This window comes from Cyprinodon variegatus, unplaced genomic scaffold (assembly GCF_000732505.1).
Source record: "Cyprinodon variegatus isolate N-32 unplaced genomic scaffold, C_variegatus-1.0 Scaffold824, whole genome shotgun sequence".
Lineage (NCBI taxonomy): Eukaryota > Metazoa > Chordata > Actinopteri > Cyprinodontiformes > Cyprinodontidae > Cyprinodon > Cyprinodon variegatus.
The window spans coordinates 126,867-152,628 of record NW_015151277.1 but is presented as its reverse complement, the minus strand read 5'-3'; the positions used below and the strand labels follow the sequence as shown (position 1 = coordinate 152,628).

Genomic DNA, 25,762 nt, shown 5'->3' with positions numbered 1-25,762 from the left:
GAGAGGCGCTGGAGGAGCCCAGAGGAGGAAATGACACGTACACTGAAACATGTTTTGCCACATCAGAAGACAAACCCTGACAAGGTCATTTCATATTGTCACTATGTATCAATGTTTTCTCTCCTCTGCAGACACACTCCACTTCTCACATGACATTTATACTAAACACCCTAAAGTCTTAAAAGCGTGTGTGTGTGGAAATCAAGCGAGTAACGTCTTTTCTCCCAGGAGGGGTGCCGTTGATGTTCGCAGCAGTGTGACCTAAGGAGTGTCAATGTGTCAGCTCCTTTATTTCAGCTTGATCAGGCAGTTTAAACACAGAAAACTCAACTGTGAGATGCAGACTCCAGAATGATGAAAATATTAAATGCAAGGTTATTAAAGGCAGAAGTTGTCCTCAACATGTTGGGCCTGCTAGTATAAATATAGTCAGTGATGTGTGTTCTTCACTGATATCCTTTTAGATCAGATAACGGAGCAGGCAGGCACACTCAGGCACTCTGCAATAACATTGTGTTTTTCCAAGGCTTTCAAATCCTTAACCCAGCCTGTGAGGAAATAAGGACATAACTCTTAGCATCCAAGTTTATTTCCAACAAATCAGCTTGATGCAACAAAAAGTAATTTCAACAACAGCATCTAAAAGAAGAGACGTAGTATACTATGTTCTTTCAGAAGCAGTGAAGTAGAATAGGAAATTTAATTTGTGACTAAACAGTAGGGGAAGGCTGTAGAGGAAGTAGACAAGTAGCCAGTAATGGGAAGATAGTGAGATAACTTCTACTGAGTCACATCAGGGAAAATTTAACTACTGGTGAATGCGAACACATTGACCCCGCCCTCTGAACGTAAGCTAGCTTGTTGACCCATATGAAGAGTGATGTTAGCAGTTAGCTTTGAAGAAATGGCGGAAGTATCACAAAAAAGCCTGGTTAACAAACATGGGGAGGTCGAACTCTCTCATGTGGGATCAGCTTGGATTTAATGACAGAGGCAATGAGCAGAGGCATGTTGCTTGCAAAACATTTTTTGTTGTTGTGGCATCCCAGACCGGCAACACAACAAATCTTTTTAATAATTTAAAGTGCAATCACCACATAATTTATGATAAACTAGTGAGGAAATAGTACAGAGTTCTGTGGCAGAATTCCTTTACGCAGGGAATCCCTACTTTACACCAGAGACGCAAAAAGATTACCTATTCTACTGCCAATTACCTTGCTGAAGGTATGTGCTCTATAAACACAACTGACCAAAGTTTCAGGCTAATGGTGAATATGTTGGACAATTCCCACTCTTCTGCTTCAAACTTGTGTTTATGTAATGCAGCGTTACATTTGTTCACAAAAGCAAACCAGCTTATTTCTTATTTTTGCACGTTTCACTTAATCTTTGTAGTTGACAGTTTTTTTTAACTCAACGTTACAGTTCTAGTCCAATATATGCAGCATATTTTCCTTTTTATTTGTTTATCTATCAGGTCAATTGCAGCTTTTTTTTTTTTCAAACAAAAACCCATTATAGCATTACTTGAATGCCTTGTACTTTAATTCAAATATCTTTTAAACTATTTTATTTAAATTTAGTGACTTTTGTTTAAATGATTTCAATCATGTTTAAAGAACGATTTTTCACCCTTTTTGCACAAAAGAATAAATTACCGTTCATAAAGAATTGTATGAAGAATTTTAATTTCAAGTCTTTTTTTTTTTTTAAGAATTGAGCACCCCTAAAATTAGATTCATTACCTAATCACTATTCATCTTTCACACAGCCACTGGAAAGAGAATTGTAGTTCAATCCAACTGCAGGTGACCAGGATTGTACCATGCTGTGCTGGTCCTCACTGGAAAGGTCGTCTTCCTTTAGGCAAAACAATACACCTTTTTTCTAAAGCTACGTAACGCGAGATTCCTATGACTATGGTTATATACGCAATAACCCCTGTAAAAAGTAAAAAGAGAACAAATAATAAATAAATCTATAAATTGTTTAAAATACTAGTTATCAAAATATCAGACTACTGACGTTGCCCTACTTCCAATAAGTTGTCAGTGACAGACAGTAGTCTGCCGTGTTTGTAGAATGACTCTGAAGAGTTGGAAGTGCAAGCAAGAGAATAAAAGATTATGAATACAATAAGAAAACTGTATATAAAAACGAATAATTAAAAAAAAGATCAAATTAATAAAAAAGGACCAAAAAAAAAAAAAAAGAAAAAAGGTTGGACTGGAACATTAATAATGTTAAGATGGCACAGTCAAAGGCCCCTTTAAATTAATGTTTTTTATTTCAAATTAAAGAAACTGACAGTTTTCTGGGAGTTTATTCCAGATAAGTGGAACATAAGATCTAAATGCTGCTAAAGAGGAAGTAGAACCGAGCTGAACTGCTCTTAGTTGGGAGTAATCGGAAGGAACATATACATTTTGGATCAGAACATCTTGAGTTGGGTAACAAGTTGTCTATTTTTGGACTTAGTTAGGGGACAAGTTCTTTGTCCCCACATGTTCAGATTAAACCACAGAGGTGTATTTTTACCGATGCTGTTATTAAGTTTTGGCTAATCCATGTTTTATTTAAACTGAATTATATGACAATGGGAAGAGACTGTTTCATTAAACAAAAATAATTACATTTATTTCTAGTACCAAAATAAATACTCATCTAGCATGTTAGCTAACAACCCAAAGCCAAAAGTTTCACATCCTATGCTAAGGTCAGTTTCCAATGTCAGTTTCATAATAATTTTGTCTCATAAAATGATATTACTCTGTGTTGCAACAACGCTGGCATATGTTGGATAAGTTATGTGTTAGTTTGCTCTAAGTTATGATCACGCTGGCACACGGCATACAGCATGCTCAAAGTTTCCCGACGTATGCCAGCGTATGCTCATAAGTTACAGGTAAGTTATCTGATTATTGACAAACATTAAGTGTTAGTTACTCATAAGTTGTGACGTCTAGCTTATCCAAAACCTATGAGTAACGTGTGCATAACTTACGCGTAACTTATCAAGAACTTATCTCCAATGCATATCAACGTATCTGACGTTTTTCTAACGTACAGCTACTGTATAATGGTGTATGGGCAGTGTTTTGGTATAAAAGTGGGTGCACAGGAGGAAACTCTCTGTTCTCCTCCAGGCTTCATCCCCATCATAGGGTAAACGAGAAGGTGACTGTGATGGATCCTCCCTGCATTCACGCACACGGCCAAGACCAACAAACTTCCTAGCAGACATGACGGTGAATCAGCTTCGACTCCAAAGGTTCTTTTTTCTTTATATTTATACATTTTTTGGCAGGCGGTAAACAGATGCTAGGTTAATACTGCGATCAAGTAAATCTTTTTATGCAGGCCGGGCGCCTCCGGGTGAATTGCTGCCCCCCTCAGGACACTGGCTTGTGACATTTCATGGGCATTACGCTGCTGTGCGTTATGCATAAGTTAGGCTGTCGTTGGAAATAAGTTATGGACTGGTATGAATACTCCCAAAATAAAAAAAAAATACATAGAAAGTTCAATGCATGCCAGAGTTTTAGGAGATTCTGGGATGTCAGGCATACTCTGGCTAAATCATCAAGGTGTGACAGGGGCTTAAACAGATCAGCATGTACTGAAATCTGCATCCAAATAGAAACTTTATATAAACAAAAGAATGAAGATAAGCCCAAAATGTTTGGCCACCTCTAGGTAGAGCTGTCTTTTTCCCCTTACAAGAAGAATCCATCAACATTATATTTTCAAGATGATTTTAAACCAACATCCGCCCTTCTCGTCTGTCACCAACTGCTAAAAGGAAAAGCTGGTCTGGTTCTTTCCAAGTTGCTTTTTAGGTTAAACTAAATTGACTGCCTGTGAATAGAATCAGTTTCAACAGCAGCCGAGTGCTCCGGGTGGAAGTAAAGGTTGCCATGGTGAACTTAATAGCTGCTGAGGAAAAAAATCGTAACTCCTGATGACCCAGTGAGCAACTGCAGCCTTTCCTGCATACATTTGTGTTTGTGGTGTGAAAAATCTGGGGGGTAAAATAAGACTAAATTAGAGGCACTTCCGTCTTTTTGTTCCAAGTCTCTGAAAAGACGGCGGGTTGGTTTAAAGTCTCCCTCACAAAACGTTTTTGTTTGGGAGTTTTAATGTAGATTTTTTTACCATGGGATCTTTAGAAAGAAACATTTCTGTTATTTTAGGCTCCTAGATGTCTGTTAATTATTCTTATAGGAGCAATAAACATTAACGGCTATAGGGCAGTTAAACAACTGGATTTAATCTTTTCCTGTTAGTTTACATAATTACTGCTATATGGAGGAAACTTCTGCAGCTCATATTTGGCTTTTAATAAAAAAGTGTCTAAGATTCATTCTAATAGCTAAAGACTAAACTTATCAGCTATCAAATATCAATACACCATTGATTTTGAAGAAAGGTATTCATATTAATTTATTTCTTTATTGTCTTTACATACAAGAGCTCTCCTCTGTAATAAATTAAAAAAGAAAAATGATTTTTTTTTTAAACATAAGGAGGACTTTTAGTGTTATTGCATGCAGTAGCCATTTCTCATAATTCCAAAAAAAATCAAGAGGTTTGTTGATTTATGTTAAACTTCATTGACAGACAGTGCGTCTGGTTGCTAAGTGACTGGCAAGCAGTTCATCTACACTGGGAATGAGCAGTTAATGGGTTTGAAAAGAATGGGACTGGACAGGAAAAAAGCTAAAGAGGTGGAAAATGGTAGTTAAGCTGTAAGCTTATTTCTTTTTCTAAAGGACAATTAGATCTTTCAAATAAACTGAGCGCAGATCCTCTGAGGGTAATTAAAATGTCTGGCTTTGCTGAGGCAGAAGTCGTCACCTGTGACCTGGATGGCCGACCATCCTGCAGCCTGAAGAGCAGAGTCAGTTATTCTCATTTCCAAACTACAAAACGCAAACCAGGGCGATGACATCAGACTTCCTTCCTTCTTGGTTAAAACAAGCTGCAGGCAACTAAAAATCTGCAGGTTGTGCCCAATTTTCACAGGGATCTGCTCTAAAATATAGCAGCGAATCGACACCAATTCACCCCGAGGAAAAGAGCAATAATTACTGTCTCATGATGTTGGATACTAGTGCACTGAACTTCACAGTTTGTGTATAAAAGCTGCTCCTTGAGTGACAAATCAAAGACACTAATTATCCTGAAAGTGTTTCATTATCTTCTACCAGAGCTAGTTAAGGATTTATTAATTTAAAAAAGGTCATTGATGCATGGAGAAATAAATATTATGTAGTGAGGTCTGTCCTATAGAAGAAACTGACATCTACTAATCCCAAAAAATAAAAAAAATAACTAGGTAAAGTAAAAATTCAGTTCCTTGTCATTTTTAATTTCAAGGAATTTGGATGACTTTCCAGTTATTGTTACTTTAATTATAATTATTTTCTGAGATCCATTATCAAACAGAATATACCTAATAATAACTAATTAACTGAGATGATTAAATATCTGAAAACACTTAGCTCATCTACAGAAATATAGCGTGTGTGCTGGAAGGAGTGAGTGAAGACACTATCAGTCGCAATATCTTTATGTGGATATTAATTAGGTTTTACGTTAACAATAACAGATAAAACAAACTAGATATTTCAGAGCTTTATTTTTATGGGCCTAAACTGGATTTCAAATGGGTATAACACAGACAAATTATGCTTTCCAAGCAATGAAGATTAGTAACATGATTAAACTTAGTAGTAACATCATTAAATACCCGGGTACACTGCACCTCCAGTGGATCTGTGGTTATAAAAGTAAACTATAAGAGGATACCATGCAATGACTTTAGTATAACACTACGTAGGTATAATGATATGTATTGCAAAGCTAAGGCATCCAGATGTAAGTCAGTGTTGTGGAAGAGCGACACAATGCAAGTTGCTTCAATATATTAGAACTTTTTGTAAACAGTGTGAAAAAAATTCTGTTTTTAGACATAATACGCAAATCTCAGGAGGCCCTTAACTTAAGCAAATGTAACACAGAATAAATGATTCCAGCTTGAAAAAGGCATTGTGAAATTTTTTAGGCTCTTCGCCATCGCCTCGTATCACTTTTGTTGTTGGTGTCAATCTGTGTGCTTAACACCTGCCTACCGGCACATCCTCAGCCAATCTCAGCCTGCCGCCACTCCCCCTGCACTAGAAACAAAAAGCAGTTCACTTCCGCAGCAAAAAGTATATTCTTATCAAAAACGACTTCAAAGCAAGGCTGCTTAAGTTTTGATCCAAGTATTAGTTTAATTTGAGATATTAAAGTGATTCTTTAGGTTAATATACATCACTTGGCATATATCAATGCTTCCTGCAGGCTGCCCTTCTAAAAAAGAAGCTTGTGGATGAACTTCCTTCTCCAATATTTAGGCACTAACCTGTTAACACTTATTTTAGATGTTAATTCAACTCTGAGAACTACTGTAGGAAGACGAGAGGATATGGAAATATTTTATTTATTGATAAAACAGAGCAAGCAGACATAGTATGTATGGATATTAAGTAAATCACTTGAGAGCTAAATTGCTATAGAAAATTGTATAAATAGCCTATAAAACAGAGTAAAAATGCTAACATTACAACTTGAGCTCGATATTTTACATGAAAACATTTTTTTTTCCAGGAGCAAGATGAATGTTTATTCAAGACTAACTTTGAGTGCAGAGAATGATATGGTTAGAGACAAAGTTTTTGATGATTTTAAGAGGATATAATAGCTTCCTAAATTAAATTAACCCATGTTTATGCTCAACCTTTCATAGACAGCAGTTTCCTTTATATAGCCTCCTACTACCTTTTCATTTCCTCTGACTTAATTTCAAACACTTCAATAATACTTAATATGCTGATAAGCTGTTTTAAAATGAGGCTGGGACGACTAATTGCACTTATATATAATAATTATAATATGATTAAATGTTTAAGTGTGACAATTTTTTTTTTTATTACAGAGACATCCAACGTTTGATCACGCGTCATTTAATGATCATAAGACATTAGATCCCACTCCAGCCGTTTAGGTGGTGATTTTACGCTCAAAGTGGGTTTGTAGCCCATCACTAGGGAGGGGAGTGTTTCAGCAGGCATGTGGTTCAAAGCATGGAAGCAGAACTGATCACTTTCCACTCACAAGTAAAGTCCTGCAACAATGGACTCTGAACAAGAAAGCATTCAAGGCCATGAAAACAATGAAACCCTGTTTGTCAGCTGTATTCTGTACTTTATGTTCAACAAGGACGGCTGCTCTACTTAGCAAACTATTCTCTTCAATACAAACAATTGGATCAATAAACAATCAAAATCTAAAAATTAGTCTTTTAGCACATTTTAAATAAAGCTAAACCCCCATTACCCACTTATCTAAATTATTAACTATTGAAGACATTCATATTTTTTCTGATGGAAGAATTTCTGATTTGAGTTCTTGGGGAGGAAAAAAAAAGATCAGAAGTGTGCTTTTAAAAAATAAAAAAATATTTACCTTTCAGTGCAGTATTTTAATCAGAGTCTAAAAAGAATCTCTTGCAATATAACAAAAAATAATAATAAAAAAAATACATCCCCAAAAAACACTAGTCAATATTGTCCCTTTTTAATAACAATAATTATGTTATGGCAACAAAGATGTCTAAAACAATTAAAATTGAGAAACATAACATAAAAAACCTGCAAGACACCAGCAGCATCAAATGTTAATAAGAAAGCTGGTGAAACCTCGACAGTAAAGCTTCAGAAACGATAGACATCAGCCGACACACAGACACACCCACAGCCTAATTAAAGTGCAGTGCTGTGTGACGGCTGACGACATTTAATCACTCATATGTAAACATTAAAGGGGCAGAGCGGAGCGTGAGAAAACAAATGTGCTCTCCACACAAGGCCACAGACACCAACACGGACCAAGATAATGCCAATACACTAAAACCCCAAACAACTTACAACAGCGGTGCAGAAATTAAACAAACACTGATAAGTAACACAATTCCAAAACACTGTTTGATTCAACGCACACCAAAATACAGAAATATAATGCGGGCGGGTCAGTGAGGCAAAGATGTACGCAATGCCATCACTAGGGGGATTACCCCCGAGGGCCATGACGTCAAACCCACATGTATACACAGAAACACACTTATGTGTACATGTAATTGAATTCACAACCATACTTCTTACCTGACACTCTCCTGTTGTATCTGCTTGGCGGTGGAGCTGCAGAGAGGAGAGAGAACCAGTATTAGCATCAGGGTGAGACTTTGGCTATTGTTCAGAAACAGAACAATATGGTGTTATAAAAACACCAAGTTCAAAAAACTGTTAAAGGTAATTTATAACATAGTTGAAATCTGGAATAGATAAAAGACATTTCTATCTACTGTGAAGGACACACTATATAAACCACAATGTGAAATAACAAGGGCAAAAATCACTATGGTTTATTTTAATTCTCTGAGGAAAACCTTAAAACTCAAACATGATTAAAGATGCCATTCACACATTACTCCATTATGATCAGAATCTGGATTCAAGTTGAAGATTAGAAAAAAGTATGAGCAAAAGATTAGTTAGCTACTGCAAAGTAAAGAAATGTTCCACTTTTAAAAGTGGTTGAGAGTTAGGCTGAAACAAACATTGTGATTAATTGATTATTGAAATAATTGTCATACTAGTAGTCAACTGTAGAGACTGTAAAACATGTCTTTAGCTGACAGAGCAGCCCACTTAGGGCAGTAATTATATAAAAAAACAAAAAAAAAAAACTATATAAACATTTTGTATCCTAGATTTAAAAAAAAAATTAACAAAAAATAAAAAAAAATCTTTTTCGTCTGTCAATATGCTCCATCCAGAGCTCAAGTAGAAAAGTTTTAGTTTCACCTGGTTTACTTTCTTAAAGTAATCTTCTTTAAGGAACCTTTTGCTATCCGATTATTATTCGAAAGAAATTTTCAACAGATTAATCAATTTGCAAAAAAATCATCAGTTGTACTCCTATTTTACAGTTCCCTATGTTTAAGACAATTATTATTCAAACACTGAAACAGAATCAGGGTATTTTCTTGTCTTCTGGTTACTTAAATGTGTTTAGATAACTCAAACGCTGCATCCAGATGCAATTCTAATTTGACATGGAGTTAATACTAAAGAAAAGTGTCATTAACATATTTGTGATATAGCTAATTGTTGATTTGAATAATAATATGAATAATATGCACATTAAATAAAATATATATTAGACAATCTAAAAAGATGGATTATATTTGGGTTATCTATATAGAATAGGTTATCTATAGAATTTATTTCTGTGATTCTGCTAAGAAAGCTTTCCGTATTGAAAAAAAAATGTATATATTTTTCTCGTGATAGAAAATTGTTGAAGAAAAAAAAAGAAGAAGATATTTTTTATTTATTTTTATTTATTTTTTCTTCCATGGCATGGTGTATCAGAAATATTCCTGGGTGTTGATATCGGGTTTAACATTTTTGTAGTCTACCTTGAAGGATAAAAAAGGAAGCCCTGTAGAGCAAGGGGACAACCTTGTTGAAAGAAGAGCAATGATAGTTTATCATAAAAGATGAAGAGGAAGCAGGACAGTGAATTGTGACCTTTTCACAGAGGATGACAGAGAAAAAGAAAAAGGCAAAGGAGATTTATTGCCCCTTTTATAAACTAAACAGAAAGTTGTATCTTCAAACAATTTTCTCCAAACACGAGCACATGTACTGAGCTCAGAGTTATTTTCAGCATTAGGTATTTTTTAAATTAAGATCAAGTCCCAATTCCTTTTGAATCAAAGCCTTGGTATCAAGCTGTTGGGATGCAAATACGATATCGGGACAATGTTCTTTAGCTACAGTGGCCCCACAGTTGAACTCCTGTCTGCAGTTAGTTCATCCAGTTCACCAAATCAGAGACCTTAACTGCCTTTTTTTGGCAACGTAATCAAAGCAAAACTAGATGTAAGATGGAAGAACTAACTAGAATTTCTTCCAGAGCTCAAACACACTTAAATACTTCATGTCCCTCGCTCTCTTCATAGCAGAGTGTCAGAGGCCATTAGATCTAGGCTGTTAGTAGGAGGCTAGAGGGGAAATTCACACACAGACTACTATCCTGCAGTCACCTGCAAATAGGGTCAGAGTTCAACAAACTACTCTCTGTGTATGACTATCAATAAACAGAAAGCCACAAGAGAGGCCAAGTTGTGTGTTTACACAGCAGCAGATAAAACAGTACACTACATGCATACCGTTTATGTAAATTTCTATTAAACTGGATTTTTTTTTTCAGGCATAAACTACAGCCAGACTGGAGTGTTTAACCCTATTTGCATCTACGTGTTACCTCTCACACACAGACAAGGTATTCAGGCTTTGCAGGTTGCCTTACATGAGTTTAATGTTGTAATAGAACAAGAGTAGGTAGAAGCTATAATATAGGCAACAACGTCTGAAATTAACACTGCCACTCGCCACATGTGACTAAATGTTTAATTTGGCAAGTTAATGCCAGAGTGCCATTCGCCACAAGGTGAGTAAATGTTTGGATCACAGTTGCGCTTCATTCACGTCCTTTCAGCTTTTATTCTGGTAAGTCTTCCCTTTGTCATTTTATTCCTCTGCTGTCTGTTCCTCATGCTAATGGAAAGACGTGTGTACAGAGAGCACACCAACAACACCCAATCATTTATCAACAACTCCTGGCAGTGATGCTAAGCTAATGAGCTACTCAGGGTGCATGAAATATGCAGAAGAGAACAAAGATGATTCATTTGTCACTGGCTACTAAACTGGAGAGCATCCGTGAACACAAACAAGGTAACTGCCATATTTGCTGGATGTCCATATCTCAGGCCAAGGGGTGTAAATAATAATCGTTTTGTATTGATGCATCAATCCAACAGAAGACGATCCAATGTATCGACACCAAGAGTATCGATTCATATTTATGTTTATCCATTTGCTCCAGGACGCAATTCTGACTCCTGTGCTGCGGTGGTGCTAAACCTATTTTGCTTGCGTACCTCGTTTCCTTTAGTACTTGAAAGTATTTGCATTTGCCCCTTTTTGAATCAAATCGAATGAAATTCTATATTACAAGTTTATTTAATAAAACTCCATTTCCTTTTACTGTAACTTTTGTTGCATTTAACATAATGCTATAGTGAACCAACACGTACCTTAAAAATATATGAGAGCAAATTATTTGTTCTTTTCTGGCCAGTAACTAATTATATCTTCTTGTCCACTCGTCCGGTGAGTCAAAAAGTTAATTTTGGACCCTGGGCATTAACCAATATAGGCTGAGGGTCTTTTTTTTTTTTTTACGTACAAATATTGATACAATCAATAAAACTTGTATTAATCACTGCTTATTTATTGTATCTCGTTGAGGGTCATATGAAATCCGTTTCCTTTTTTTCTAAATTCCACATTACAATTTTTATTTTTCTAAATTCTTCTGTTACTATTTTCTATATATTATATTTTCTATATCTTTTTACACACTTCCACATTTTCATTCTAAACATATTTATTAACCTTAAAAGTATGCAGTTATCAGATGACATAAAAATATGTAGCAAATGAATAGCTACAGAATTCAAGATGTAGTGACTGTTGTTTCACTATCAAAAAAGAAAAAAATGCTTTGGTTGAGGAGAACATTACAGGGTTTTGCAAATTATAAGGTATTTATCTGTCCTTTTTTATAGAACAAAAAAACAGTGTTTGTCTCCCAGACATAATCCCACATAAAATATCCTATTTGTAAAAGTGTTTTACAAATGAATACAAAAATGTCTCATAAAAAAAAACTTTTTCCACACATTGCTATTAGTAGGAACAATTCTTATTTTTACCTCTTCCAACTGTCAGGGGTATTAAAAGCAATATTTACCTGTCTTTTTTTAAAGCACAAAAACCCAGTTGAATGTGCAAAATAAACGTGCACCTTGGTTGTGCTGATTCATATGAACGCTGAAAAGCTAGCAGGTTCTTATGCAAGCCACTACTCCCCATTTCTGATGCGATTCTGACTGCAAGTGTTCATCTCAGGTATTCTTACACGTACAGGTGCTCTTTGCTGACAAAACCTGCATAAAATTGCCCTCCAGAGGCAAAAATAAACGTATCATCTGTCCTTAACTTTGTGCTACGTTTATCTTCTTAAAGTTTATTTGGAGGACTTTAGTGTCTCTGCTTGCCTCTATGCCATGGCTGAGCTGAGCTTGAACTGCGTAACCAAGTAATGGTGAATACGGGAGTTGGCAGTGGACAAAATACTTGACATATTACTGCATCTTGCCCAAATGGGTGATTCCTCTTATATTTTGTACTAGATTCCATTTTATTTGATAAATCACATGGCTTTGTATGGATTATCTACATCACAAAAATCACAGTCATACTTATTGCTATCTGGCTGTTTTGGCGAGGGAGATTATTTTATCTTAACTGTAGTAAAATGCATATAATTGTGAAACAGCTACCAGCAATAAATAACTTCAAAGATATAACCCAGATTTTCATATTGGTGCATCTTTAATCTACAATAAGGACCAACCAAACTTTCACGTCATACTGATTTTCTTGCATGCATTTCTGAAATATAAAAACAAAATTAACTATGCTGAGTAGAAGCCATGTGTTGTTAATCTCCCCTTTATTGTTTGGTTAGATCTAATGCAACAAAGCCAAATGTAAAAACAGGAAATAGATGTTTATTTGTTCTGAACCCATCACAGAAGTGCAGCTACTGTGCTGTGGTTTACAGTCAAAGTGATACAGAACCTAGAGAAATTGGGGCTTAGTTCCCAGTGACGGTAAACTTACTTTCTTTCATGTTAGGTTTGAAACCTGCAGGGGTGCCCTTTATCAACCATGACTTTACCATCAACAGCATTTGAAAGCGTGATTGCGACAATTTAAATTCAAGGAGACAAAGTAATAAAAGCAAAGATATTAAGTGATTTTCCACATTGGGTTAAACTTTTGGAAGTATTTCAAGTTTTAGTTGTTCAACTTAAAAAACAAGTGTCTGTTACTGCGTTTATTAAATTTTTTGAGTTTTTTTTTTCTGAGCAGACTCCAATTTTTCTCCTGCCCTTAGTCCATGTTTAGTTTGGTCAGAATGCCAAAACAGGGTGACGAGTCACCTTGATAACAGAGGTAAGGGTAGACGCATTATTGAGTCAGGCAGGAGCAGCAAGGAAACCATGCAAAGATAAGTTCAGACTGTTGCAGCTCACAAAATGACACAAATTACCCTGATTATATCTTGAAAAAAAAATTGGTCAAAACTCAGTTTTATTTCTATGCTTCAGTTGACACACCTGAATAAAAACAAAAAACAAAATCAAAGTTCAGAGTGCTTAAAAAATAAGCAGCAATTAAGGCATAATTTAACCAACTTTTGTTATAAAGATCAATCAAGAGAAGAAAGGAACCAATATGACTCTGCTGCAAAATGAATATGCATTACACTTATAATATTGTCTATCAAATTTAATGTGTCTTTCAAATAATCTAAGCAACTTACGCAAAGTTTGTCAGCAAAAGATTTCAGAATTGAAAAAAAAAAAAAAATCCAAAGTATTTCTACTTTGGTTACAGTGACTCGAAAGAAAGATTTTAAGCGAACAGTTTTTGGCTAATAGTACTCTGGTGCTACAAAAAAGTCAAAAATGTGTTTCCGGCATCACATTGAAAGCACCACAGGATTTGTATGAGAGATGTACTGCTAGGGATGTACAATAGAGTGTTATATTGAAATCTACTACAGGTAAGAGGTGTTCAGAATGGTCAGAAAATAATCACAAAAGTACAAATGCCAGCTGCAGGCTCACAGACACCAACACTGCAGTTATTCAACACTGATGGTATTATCTGGTATGAAAATCATGTAATCCTCTATTTGCAATGCTCATAACCAGCCTGGAGTAATAATCTCATCTGTGTTGTTGAGCAGAAAGTAGGAAGTCAAGGTGTAACTAAGCAGTTTGTTGATGGTTAGCTTGTTGTTTTGGTGTGTTTTAGGACGACTTTTCCCACATAGGGTCGACGACTGGACTGATCCATCTAATGTTCCCCCCTTTAAGCCAAATCATGTCTACAGAATGTCTTATTGGAAGCTCTGAAGAAGTTGTCTTCCTCTGGCAGGTTGTTAGCTAACAACCAAACGGTTTTGATTCAGTTACCTAGTCTTTCTCAATTTCTCTAGAAGAAGCTTAGCAATAGCTAAACTGCATAGAATGTATTTGTCTGTAGCTATTTTTAAAGTTAAAACTGCAAAATTTATCCCATGATCAGAGGATCGATGAAAAATCAGCCAACTTGGGAGTTATGTCAGGGACCCGTCCTGTAGATGATGAGATTTAAACCGTTATACTATATAGAACAGCACATAGCAGCGCAAACATTAGTACATCACAATATTTAATATTTATTTCTATTTAATATATATCAATTTTCTGGGCTGAAATGTGTGTATGTAAAGTCGAGGAAAAGAGTATAAATGGGCTGTGTGGAAGGAGTGTGTAATGTGTGAAGTGCTCTTTCCACAATCATGCGGCTGCTGGGGTTCGGAGGGTGGTGGGATTGTAGTAGTGGCTGTATGAAGAGTGTGACTGAAGTTGCCGTGGCAACCAAACACAAAGAAGATCTCATCACTATAACAACGCAGCCCCGTTCAGCATCCCCCCCTTCTCTATACAGCTTGTGATAATTGAAAGATCACCCTTCCTCTCCTTCACACTGTCCACCTCTTCCTATACACACCCACTCACCAGTTACAGTAGCATCAACAGATGGAGGGGAGGGGGGGAGACGAAGGGTCAAAAAGAGAGAGAGAATGACAGAGGGAGAACCGGAGGGAAACACAAATAGACCAGAAGGGGCTGCAGAGCAAGATCTACAGAAATCTGGGAGGAAAAACATCAAGGAAGGTCATTTTAATGTATAAGAAATAAGTTAAGCTGCTACATGTACCCAGCAATATGGAGATGACAAAAAGCTAAATGTGTCACAGATAAAGCCCTGTTCCTTCTTCATTATTTTTATGAAATTAAAACATAAAAAGGGGTGAAAACCAAGAAAGGAAACAAAACACCATTGAGTGAATGACTGAATAGAAAAGGAAAAGAGCAATTGAACCATCTCTGTGGCATTTCCTATTGATTTATCCTTCAGTCATTCTAATTGTGTGACTGAGGGCTTGGCTTGTCAATACATCATCATCTAGCTGGCTGAAGAGAGGAAGAATGAATGTGGCTGTGGTACTTCAGACAAAAAAAAAAAATTATATTCAATAATTTGTTATGACAGAGTGACTAATGTTGAATGACAGAACTGCAATAGAAAGATATAGATTCAAACAAACAAAAAAAATGTCATCAACTAATAAACTCTAATGTGAACCAAGCCTGGCTTTTAGATTGCAAGGTTTTAAAAAAAAAAGTATAAAAGGGAGAAAAAATATTAAAAACTATGAGGAAGAAATTATTTTTTGAATATTTCAAAACAAACTCATATTTTAAATGTACTAGTTGCACATAATATACGCTCATGTTCATTGTACAAAAAGCTTCCTGAATGATTCATCTTTATTTTTTCTAAAACACAAATGAGATAATTCAAACAGATTGCATTACACTTTTTTGGTTTGATATACAGACAACTCCAACAGAAACAGGTCAGAGAGAAACTAGGGAGTGAGCAGCAGTTTTATGCTTTATTGATGTCAGAGTTTAGCAGAGAATGAGTAGACTGGTTCAAAATGATAAACAGACAACAGTCTATCAAATTACACTCCTTACAACAAAGTAGGGCTGCACAATGTCAGGAAAGAAATGCAACTATTGCAATAAATACAGTAATCATACTAACTCACAAAATGCATTAAATCCTTTCTAAACTGATAAGCTAAGCTTCCACCACATTTCAAAAGTCTCTCATTCAATTCCAGTCTTATACTCCACTGGGGAGCACCTGCACATAAATATCCTTCTCAAAACGTGTGTAGTTGTATGTCAGTAATTAAACACTATACCAAATCACTGGAACCTGTGTTTATAAGCAGATTATCTCATCTTTCTATTCACTCTCAGCTTTCTGCACCAGCTCCTTTACAAACTGTTTTAGAGCTATGTGAATCTGCGTTACAATAACTTTAGATATGTGGTTTAACCAAAATGCTGAGCCATTATGTATTTGGTATGTCACACAGGAAATGTTTTCTGTAGGACGCAATAATTTTTTACTAATGTTCTGTTCCAAAACAGTGCGGACAAACATTACAAACAAATCCATTTGGAAAGTTTTTACTCATACAAAGAAGAGCTTCCAGATTTTATCTGCTTGTATTTATTATTAAACTATTATTTCTAGAGATTTCATAGCAAAAATGTCTTTTCTAACCCTTAATGTTCTCTGCTCATCTCTTGATAGCAAAAGTGACAGATGGTTCTGAAGGAACTCCCCCAATGTGTTAGTTTGTTTCCAGTGCAGCCAGCCTTGGATGTCCCAATAAGTCCAACTACGCTGGCACTCACATCCTTCGTTTGGACACCCAGTGAGGTCAACAGAGCCCAAACACAAACTGCATGAGACTCACAACATGGGCTCACAACATAGTAAATGGAAGACAACTCTGAAAGCAACAGATCATCAGCTTCAGTTTACACCCACACATATAATGAAACCATAATTCCCCCCTGAATATTGCCCTCAGCATACATAAGTGCACAGTCTATACAGGGATAAAAATTAAAGGATTTCCTCCCTGTCCATTTTCTGGATGTCTGACTACTGCAATAATTAAACAGCAACCGTAACTGGCTGTGTAGCCTTTTCACTATAGATTTATACTGACTTTAAACTGGCTGAAAATAATCTACTTGCTTCTTTTCTAGCTCAATCTTCCCATTCAGGGAGAAAAAAAAAAAACACACACACAAAAACAAAACACATCAATCTAAGGATCCTTCTAAAAGAACCTATGTGTATTTTCTTTCACATGGCTGCAGTCAAGACCAACTTAATGCTATAGATAGTGCTGCAACATTAGGCTGACATGGACATGAAAAGTGACAAAAAAATAGTATTGCTCACGAAATTACAAAATTATCATTAAATAAAAAAAAAAAAAAACTGCTTAGCTTTACACCCCAAAATTTCACACTACAGTCATAAACAATCGTTCTCTTATGAAGAAAATTGAACTTTTTCCTGATCATGCAGTACTCAAAGGTCCATAAATCCCTGTAGCTAAAAACAAAAACTGTTGTGATCCAGTGCAATAATAATTTCTAAAAATATGACATTGCTTTTTCCCCAATACTTTGAGTGTATAGCATTTTTTCAGTATTACAAATAAAACCAACTCAAGCAATCTGTCTGAATCTATGTGCATTTTTGGCCACATGTGAGAGATAGACTGTTGATAATCATCCTGATGGCGTTGCTTGTGTCATTCTAGGTAAAATATGTAGTGCAATGCAGGCATCAGGTCTGCTGACGTTTGTCTTCAGGCTGGAGTGCGTCATACCAGTCAAATTATGAGTGTCCAACAACATGCCAATTATTGCCTCTTGCAAATTGAGGCTTTACCGCATGGAGTAAGCACACACTGGAAGTGCTGGGTATTTACACGCATCTGAAATATCACTATGTTTGTGTTTTTTTCAAATTTGTTGAAACTACAAGACTTTATTGCGTGCTCGCTGTGCAAGCTATTCCTGCTGCTGTATCATCTGAGAGTCAGCTGAGAAGATATAACTGGGTTAACAATTAATGCAGAGTAATGTGGTCTTTGTTTAGTTTTTCCCCCCCATTTTAGAGCTGCAGCAGTTGAAGGGGCCTAAAGCAAAGGAAAAGAAAAACGGTTTTATCTTAAAATCTGCTCACCCAAAGCTGTTCAGGCAACAGTGATAAAAAAAAATTGACAACTCTTCAATCCGCCTAAATCCCCACGCCGGAAACAAAAATAATAAACGAAACTCGCGTTTCATTTAATATTAATGGAAATTGATCAAATCTGGGTTGCAAATTTAGCTTAACAATCACAAAAACATTTTATCAGAAAAAAGACTCATTAGATCACAAAAAGTGTTACTAATGCTTTTGTTTTAGTGCGTTTTTTTTTTTTTTATAATGCCAATTATGCAGAATTAGGATATTATTTGTGTCTATATTAAAAAATTCAAACAAATGCTTGTTTTTTTTAATTTAGATCTTCAGTTCAAGCTTCATAATTGGTCATATACACAAGTCATTGGATGTTTATTGGCTAGTCTAAACTTAATCTTAGAAATAAAATTGTAAAGGAGCTTTAAAGGCGGTGGAAAAGATAAAATTCAAAGTAATTTTTCCAACTTCATCAAGCATTCATTGTTTTGCTTATGAGCTGTTAACATTTCATTCCAAGCTTCCCGTCTCCTAGCTCCCTTCTAACCCTGAATATTTCTCTTCATTGAACTCTATAAGCATAATTCCTATTAAAACATCTCCTCTCCGCTTCGCTTGTCCCATATGTGAATCAATCCGTTTTCCCAGTGTTTCATCCCTCTCGTCAAACACAAGCACTAAAACTTAGGCCCTTAAAAGGAAGCAACTCTGGTCTGCTTATAGATGGATTGTATTGCTCTCCCTGCACTTCAACTCTTGGTGATGTAATTTAACCCACTTTAAGCCCAACAGGCGTGCTCTTACTTTACATGTTTATTATGGATGGATTATATACTGTACCAGGGTTCAACATCAACATTCACTGACAAAATGGTGAAATAAGTGGAGAGAAAACAAAATTACAATTAAGTATGTCAGTGTGTCACAAGAGTTAAGGTCATACTCTGGTTATTGAAAAATGCGGCAATTATCATTCAGCTTAAACATTTTCAGAGTACAAGAATATTTAGTCATTTAAACAAGCAAGCACTAAACTCTTTAACTTAAAACACCTCAACTAATTACAACCCTTTACATTTACTTTGTCTAACTTAACATTTAGGGTTTGTCATCATCCACATTCATAATGTGAGCCTTTGTCAAGGCATTTTAAAGCATCATGAGAAAATGTGTATTTATAGTCTGTGAAAATCCCCCTCTGACCCTGGGTGTGATAAACTGCGGCCATTCTCCTTAAGTTTATCGGGAGGTAAGTAGGAACAAAGGAAAACAAACAGAAGTAATGGTTTGTGTTTTCAAAAAACTCTTTTTACTTACACACAACAAATAATTAAAATGCAAGATACTACATAACATTAAGGCATTTCCAGAATGTAGTCTTTAGCATATATTGTAATTCTATCCTAAAGTTAGTCCTTGTTATAGTTATTGTTTTCCAAAATTAAGGTATAGAATCAGTTAATCATGAGAAGGGAAATAACGTCCCATAACATTAAACGCAGCCCAGAACTGCTGCCCTGTCTTCCACAGATGTGCGAACTTAATATTTCAACAGCATGTTTAAATGATCCAATTTAATTCATAGCCCTTAAATAACAATACTTGCTTCCATATAAATATACCTACTGCATTTCTATCACAATACAAAGCAGCCAAGGTCAGTTTGTGGAGGGCTTTACTTCCTAAACCTTACAATTTAGATTTATAACTTATGTTCTCATTAAGGATAACATCAAAGCATTAAACAATTTTCTTTAGAACTATTCAAACTAAAAAAAACAACAACAAAAAAACAGGCGCCACTAGGAATTTGAGATTTAGCTGAAGAAACAATATAATGATACACTGTGGTAACTAAGGCAGTTCAATTTGAAGGGAGGATAAAAAATACTTGAAGAGCTCAGTCATTAAGGTCATGGTCAAGCTTGAAAGGGTCAGTTTAGGCAACGGAACGTGAAGTTTTCTAGAAGAAATTTTGCCTCTCATTCAAGAGATAAAGGCTATGGTCACACTGCAGGCCTTGATGCTCAATTCCGATTTTTTTATGAAATCCAATTTTTTTTTTTTTTTTGCGCTGCTGATCACATTTCCATATATATGCAACTTGTATGTGATCTCCTGTGTGAACTGCAGTCATACGCAATGACGTCACAGGCCAGTGTGCTCTGTGTTTATGGAAGTAAACATGGATGGTAGCGCCGGCGCGCATCTAGCGGTCTTTTCCAACCATAAAAACACAATCTTTTCAAGATGGTTAAACATAAATACTACGCTCTGCATCATCGTCCGCCGTGGTCTTTGTTTTTTTTTTGCCACTTCAGTGTAACAAGACCCAGAATAGTGATCTTTTGCCAGGTATTTACGGCGTTCAGGTCGGATGAATGCGACCTGGCCGTTCAGACACAGATCGCATTTAAAAAGATCAGATTCGTATCGGATTCAGGACCACATAGCCAAGTGGCCTGGGTCGCATTTGAAAAAAATCTGATCTGTGTTGTTCAGACTAAAATGAATCAGATCCAGGTTGTATATGGGCAAAAAAAAAAAAAAAAAAAATCCGATTTGAGTCACTTCAGGCTGCTGTGTGAACGTAGCCAAAATGACTTCTAGAAAACTTCACGTCCGGCTGCCTAAACAAACCCCTTCAAGCTTGGAAAAAATATATATATATATATTCTACTGCACTATTTTGGCATTAGATTATAAGGCTGTTGCTGAATACTCCCAATGGTTTTCAAGGTAACAGTGACTCAAACAAATGACTTATGATTAGTTATTGTTTGATACTATTTTTTTTTTCCATCTGATTAACTGATAACATGTACTTAAATAGACCTTTCTTTTTTTTTTTACTTTTGTAACCTAAAAAGGTAAACAGCTCAATTGATTGTTACTCTATCAATAGGATCAATCAAATTTAGATTTAGATTAAATTAATCAAAAAGTTGTATCCCTTATCTAAAATCATCAGTTTTGCTTTCTTTTCCTTTCTTTTATTGCCACAATAGAACATCATTTATTTTAGAATGAAAAAAAAAAAAGTAATGATAAAGATAAATTGCTCCAATCCTTGTAGTAGCTATGACCTATAGCAAAGGCAAAAAAATACACTGTGGTTTTTTTTCCCCAACAGTTTCCCAGCATTATATACTCTGGAGGATATACGCTGACTTTTCCCCTCATTCAGAAATTTCTCCCCATCAAGATGGAGAAACTGGACTGGTTGCTGATGACAACTCATGTTGACGCCAAAGCTGATGCATGTCGTTATTTTAACTTGAGATAATTCTGGGTATCTTATCTTAACAAAAATCGACAACTGAAAACATGTGTAACTAGAAGATCCCTATCTTTAATCTGATGAATGCTTTATTACACAATGAGATTCCTAATCAGTGATGTTCCAGGTCTTTCTGTAACAATGACGACAAACCCTTTTCAGCTCAGACAATAAATAGATTGCATTAAAACTTTTACATAATTAAAACCTAAACTACACTTCCTGACTGGGGAGGACATTGTGGATTTGAGACAAATAACTGTGTCTCCAGCAATCCTGGAAAATGGTCACAAGATTTTTTTCAGCCTCTGCATTTTTGTTCCATGGAGGAAAGAGATTATGAAAAAAGAAAAAAAAATTTATTGTACCGAGGAGTTCTGGTAAAGTTATGTAAACTATTTTAAAAAAGGTTGGATTTGCAAACAAAAAACAAAACACAAATATATATGGGCACAATATATTTAGAAAATAAAGGTAGTATAAATATATAAATAAATATCAATAACAAAAATGTAAACCAAGACCATTATTAACCGTGGGAAGACAACCGGTAACATCAAGGCTATGCAAATCGACTGAAGAGGAACAAGCAGAGGTCACTGGTAGTTCACAACACTTCTTTTTCACTGCTTATCTAAACTATCCTAAGGTGAGGCCACTGCCTATCATTGCTGCTACCAGCAGCAATTGGCTGAAACTGGTTTCAAGGATAGCTGTCACCATGGTGACCATGGCTATGACTATATTAAGGACAGAACTACAAAACCTGAAATTAGGGCAAATCAGATTTTTCTTATTTAAGTGGATTATTTATTTTCATTACTGACTGCAATGGTAGGGGTGAACCAACACTAGCAAAGTGTTTTCTTTGTCAACATGTTTACTGCAGGCCATCAGGTTTTGGTCCCAAAGATTAATATAAATATGTATATCTATTTTCAAAAACCTAGCTTATAGCTATATATAAAACACAAACCATACAATTGGTCAAATTTTAAAGGCCAAGGTTTCAGGTATTCAATTTTGCTGCAGAAGTTTGGCTATCGGCTTAGAAAAATATTTAAATAAGAAAGAGACATGGCACAACAAATAAGGACACTAATAGGCTGATATTTTTCTTCAACACAATTGCAGGATTATCTTAGGTGTGCTGTTCATGCAAAAAGTCAGTAACATAACCTCACAGACAACATGCTGGTTGAGAAACTGGAAGCCATCCCACAGCACTGTGGGACCATTCTGGTGACCAGCATGACGGCTAGTTGCCAGGTTGTTGTGATTGTGTGGTTCTCTGCCAAAATACTACCAGTATTATTCATTTATTCAAACTTTGATACCCTAAACCAATACAGAACATCGAACCAGAGATGACTGAAGAATGACCTGCTTAGCATTTCAAGATTTGTTTTGTTTTTCCATAAGCAAAACACATGTAGTCAACAGGGCTCTTTGACCCACAAATGCATTCCTTACCAACACAGCAATATTTAAAGCTATATAAATAATAGGCTTTTTGCCGCCAACTGATCACAAATAGTCTCACTTTTTGTGCCAGGTCATTTATTATTTCTTTTTCCTAATAAACCAATACAGAAACATAAAACATAAGTGCAAGAGGCTCTTCTTTTTTTACTTAGCTTTTTTTTTTTACTTTGATATAAGGGCAATCAGTGAACATGTAGTTTACAATTGGAATGGTAGACAAAGGGGATGGGAACTTGATTTTACAATCCTCATTACACCATCAGTGTCTAATAGAAGCAAGGTGTGCTTGCCTTGGATGTAACATTTGGCAGAATAAAAACTCCAGAGGCCATAAATTCCCCTTCTGCACAACAATAATGATGTTTGATTAGCAAGGAGTACTCCCTCTCTCCCTTCTTATTATGTTAACTCCTTACATAGAGTTTAGTGCCTAAGCTTCACTAATATTGTGAATATGTATAGAGATCAGCGGATGCAGGTTTATTAAGGTAGATGCCAATTATTTTGACATCAGTCTTAGGCTATGTTCACACAGCAGCCTGAAGTAACCCAAATCCGATTTTTTTTTTTGCCCATATGCGACCTGTATCTGATCTTTTCATGCCAGTCTGAACAACACAGATCCAATTTTTTCCAATCCAACCCAGGCCATTTGGGTATGTGGTCCTAAATCTGATACGAATCTGATCTTTTCAAATGCAATCTGTGTCTGAACGGCCAGGTCGCATTCATCCGATCTGAACACTATTAGTAGCCGACATAGGTCACTATTCTGCGTCTTGCAACAGAGAAGCAGCAAGAAAAACAAACACCATGGAGGACCATGATGCAGAGAGTAGTATTTTTTTTTTTTAACCATCTTGAAAAGATTGAGGTTATAAGGTTGGGAAAGATCGCTAGATGCGCTCCAGCGCTACCATCCATGTTTACTTCTGTAAACACAGAGCAGGCTGGCCGTCATTGCGTCCTCTACTGCGTATGCAGGACACTTAAGCTGTATGAATGCAGTTCACACAGGAGACCACATACAAGCATATATTTGGAAATGTGATCAGCAATGCAAAAAAAAAAAATAATAATCAGATTTCACAAAACAATCAGAATTGAGCATCAAGGCCTGCAGTGTAAACGTAGCCCAACTGATCCCTAATATGTGCTGCCAATAGGGCCAATTTTCTTAAACCGTTATTGTCTTCTCCTTCTCCCGTTAACATAACTTCAATGACAGAATTCCTTTTTAAACTATATGAACTTGGCCAAACAAAGATCTTCAGAAATATAATTAAAAAAATTTTATTGACAAAAACATACCACCTATAATTGGCTAGATTTGTTCTGACAGCCATGAAGTATATAGGAAGCTAATGACCAACGAACAGCTGGTCACCAAGGATGTGAACATTTAAATACTAACCATTGTTGAGTATTTCAATTATCTCCTTCAAAGAGAAATACAGTTAACACAAAGTCTAAACTGAACTACATCCGCTCTAAATTTAATGGCTCCTCCAATTTTCCCTTTAATTCAATTTTCTTCTTCCCATTCATGTTTTATATTCCCTCTTCCTTCTATAAAATCTTTGTTACACAGTCAATTGGTTGAGCATTCAGCTCAACCAATCCACTAAAATCTTCCCGCTAAGCCACGTAGTCTAATGAGATTGTGGCTTTACACTGATACAGACACATGCAAAGCAAGTGACATAGGTGGGTTAAGAGCCAACAGGAGGAGAGTGATGGATTTCATTAAGAGACGCTTCATCCAGGAATGCCAATGCTGGGACAGAAAATCTCCCACGTCTTATCTCTGCGAGTTAGATAAATAACCCGACAATAGATGACAAATGACGTGTTTGTGTGACCCATTTTAGAGGCATTCTGCCAAAGCACTGGCTTAAAGATAAGAATGAACACTATGTAACTGAGTAACCATAAACCCAGTCTATTCAAGCTCAACTGCTGGCACCCAGTTCCTCTGCTGTAAAAAGCCTCTATTAAGTCAGAGCAGTCGATGTTCAATTAAATTGAACTGATCAATAAGGTTAAAAAGCTGACTTGGCTTAATCAAATTCACAACATTTATAGTCCATCTGTCTTATAAGGCATCGACTATCTACTCAGATTGAAAACTATTTTTGAAACAACTTCACTAAACAAACTCAATCAGATCCAACCATAAGGGATCTGGATTTCCTCTATGAGGAAGGGGACGCCAACTTTATCTCTTTGAACAACTCTTTGGACGAAATGTTACATAAAATGTGGCAAGGTGACTTCATATGGTCCGTTTCTGTCAGGATGCTGAGTCGTGTTTGTCTTGTCTCAGCCTTTTAAGCAAGCTTTTAAAAACATGAAGATTTACCTCTGTTCTATAACAAATAAATTAAGCATTGTAACATTTGCTTGAACTGGGAAAGAAAACCACTTACTAACCCTAACTCTACTGTGTTACCTTTACTCAAGTACCAAAAGTCTGTAGTAACGGACTTGATTTATTTATTTATTTCGACATTTTCACTGAAAAATTTGTTCTAAAAGCCTCTGGGCTGAATGGGTTAAATCTTTATCACCTGAGCACTGCTCTGATGTTAATACCTTTATTCAAATCCTTTCAGTCAGCTGGTAAAACTTTGCTGCTACAGAACCTAAGTGTTGCTGGTTTGGACTACTGCTCCCCCCCTCATCTTGTAAAGGTCATCTCTCTCAGCTTTATCAGTAGAAATGTTTACATGCACGCAGCAATTCAGACACTAAAAACACTTCTAAAAAAAGAGACGGCCGTGTTCACCATTTTCTGCTTACCTCATCTTATATTAAAGGTCAGGTTTAGAAGAAAGAACTGTAGAATATCTAAAAGTGTTTGTTTAGTGTTTTGATCCAAGTCAACTGAGGTCAACAGTTTCATTATTTTTCATAGTAATGATTGTGCAAATTTTAAACACTCAGCTTTTTAATTTTTTTTTTTTTTTTTTTTTTACATTCATCTTGATTTTAGTCTTAAGAAAGATTAAACTGGAAACCTATTATTACTTTTAGTCACATTTTTATTATTTCAATA

General features: G+C 35.8%; 1 protein-coding gene across 1 annotated transcript in view; it reads right to left on the bottom strand.

Moving 5' to 3' along the window:
* The window catches only part of LOC107098948 (cAMP-dependent protein kinase type II-alpha regulatory subunit-like), a 52,634-nt gene that overhangs the window by 8,188 nt on the left and 18,684 nt on the right, over nucleotides 1–25,762 (bottom strand). The window contains exon 3 of the mRNA XM_015396849.1: nucleotides 8,211–8,246. Within this exon, the coding sequence (XP_015252335.1) occupies nucleotides 8,211–8,246 (36 nt within the window). The remainder of the gene's footprint in view (nucleotides 1–8,210; nucleotides 8,247–25,762) is intronic.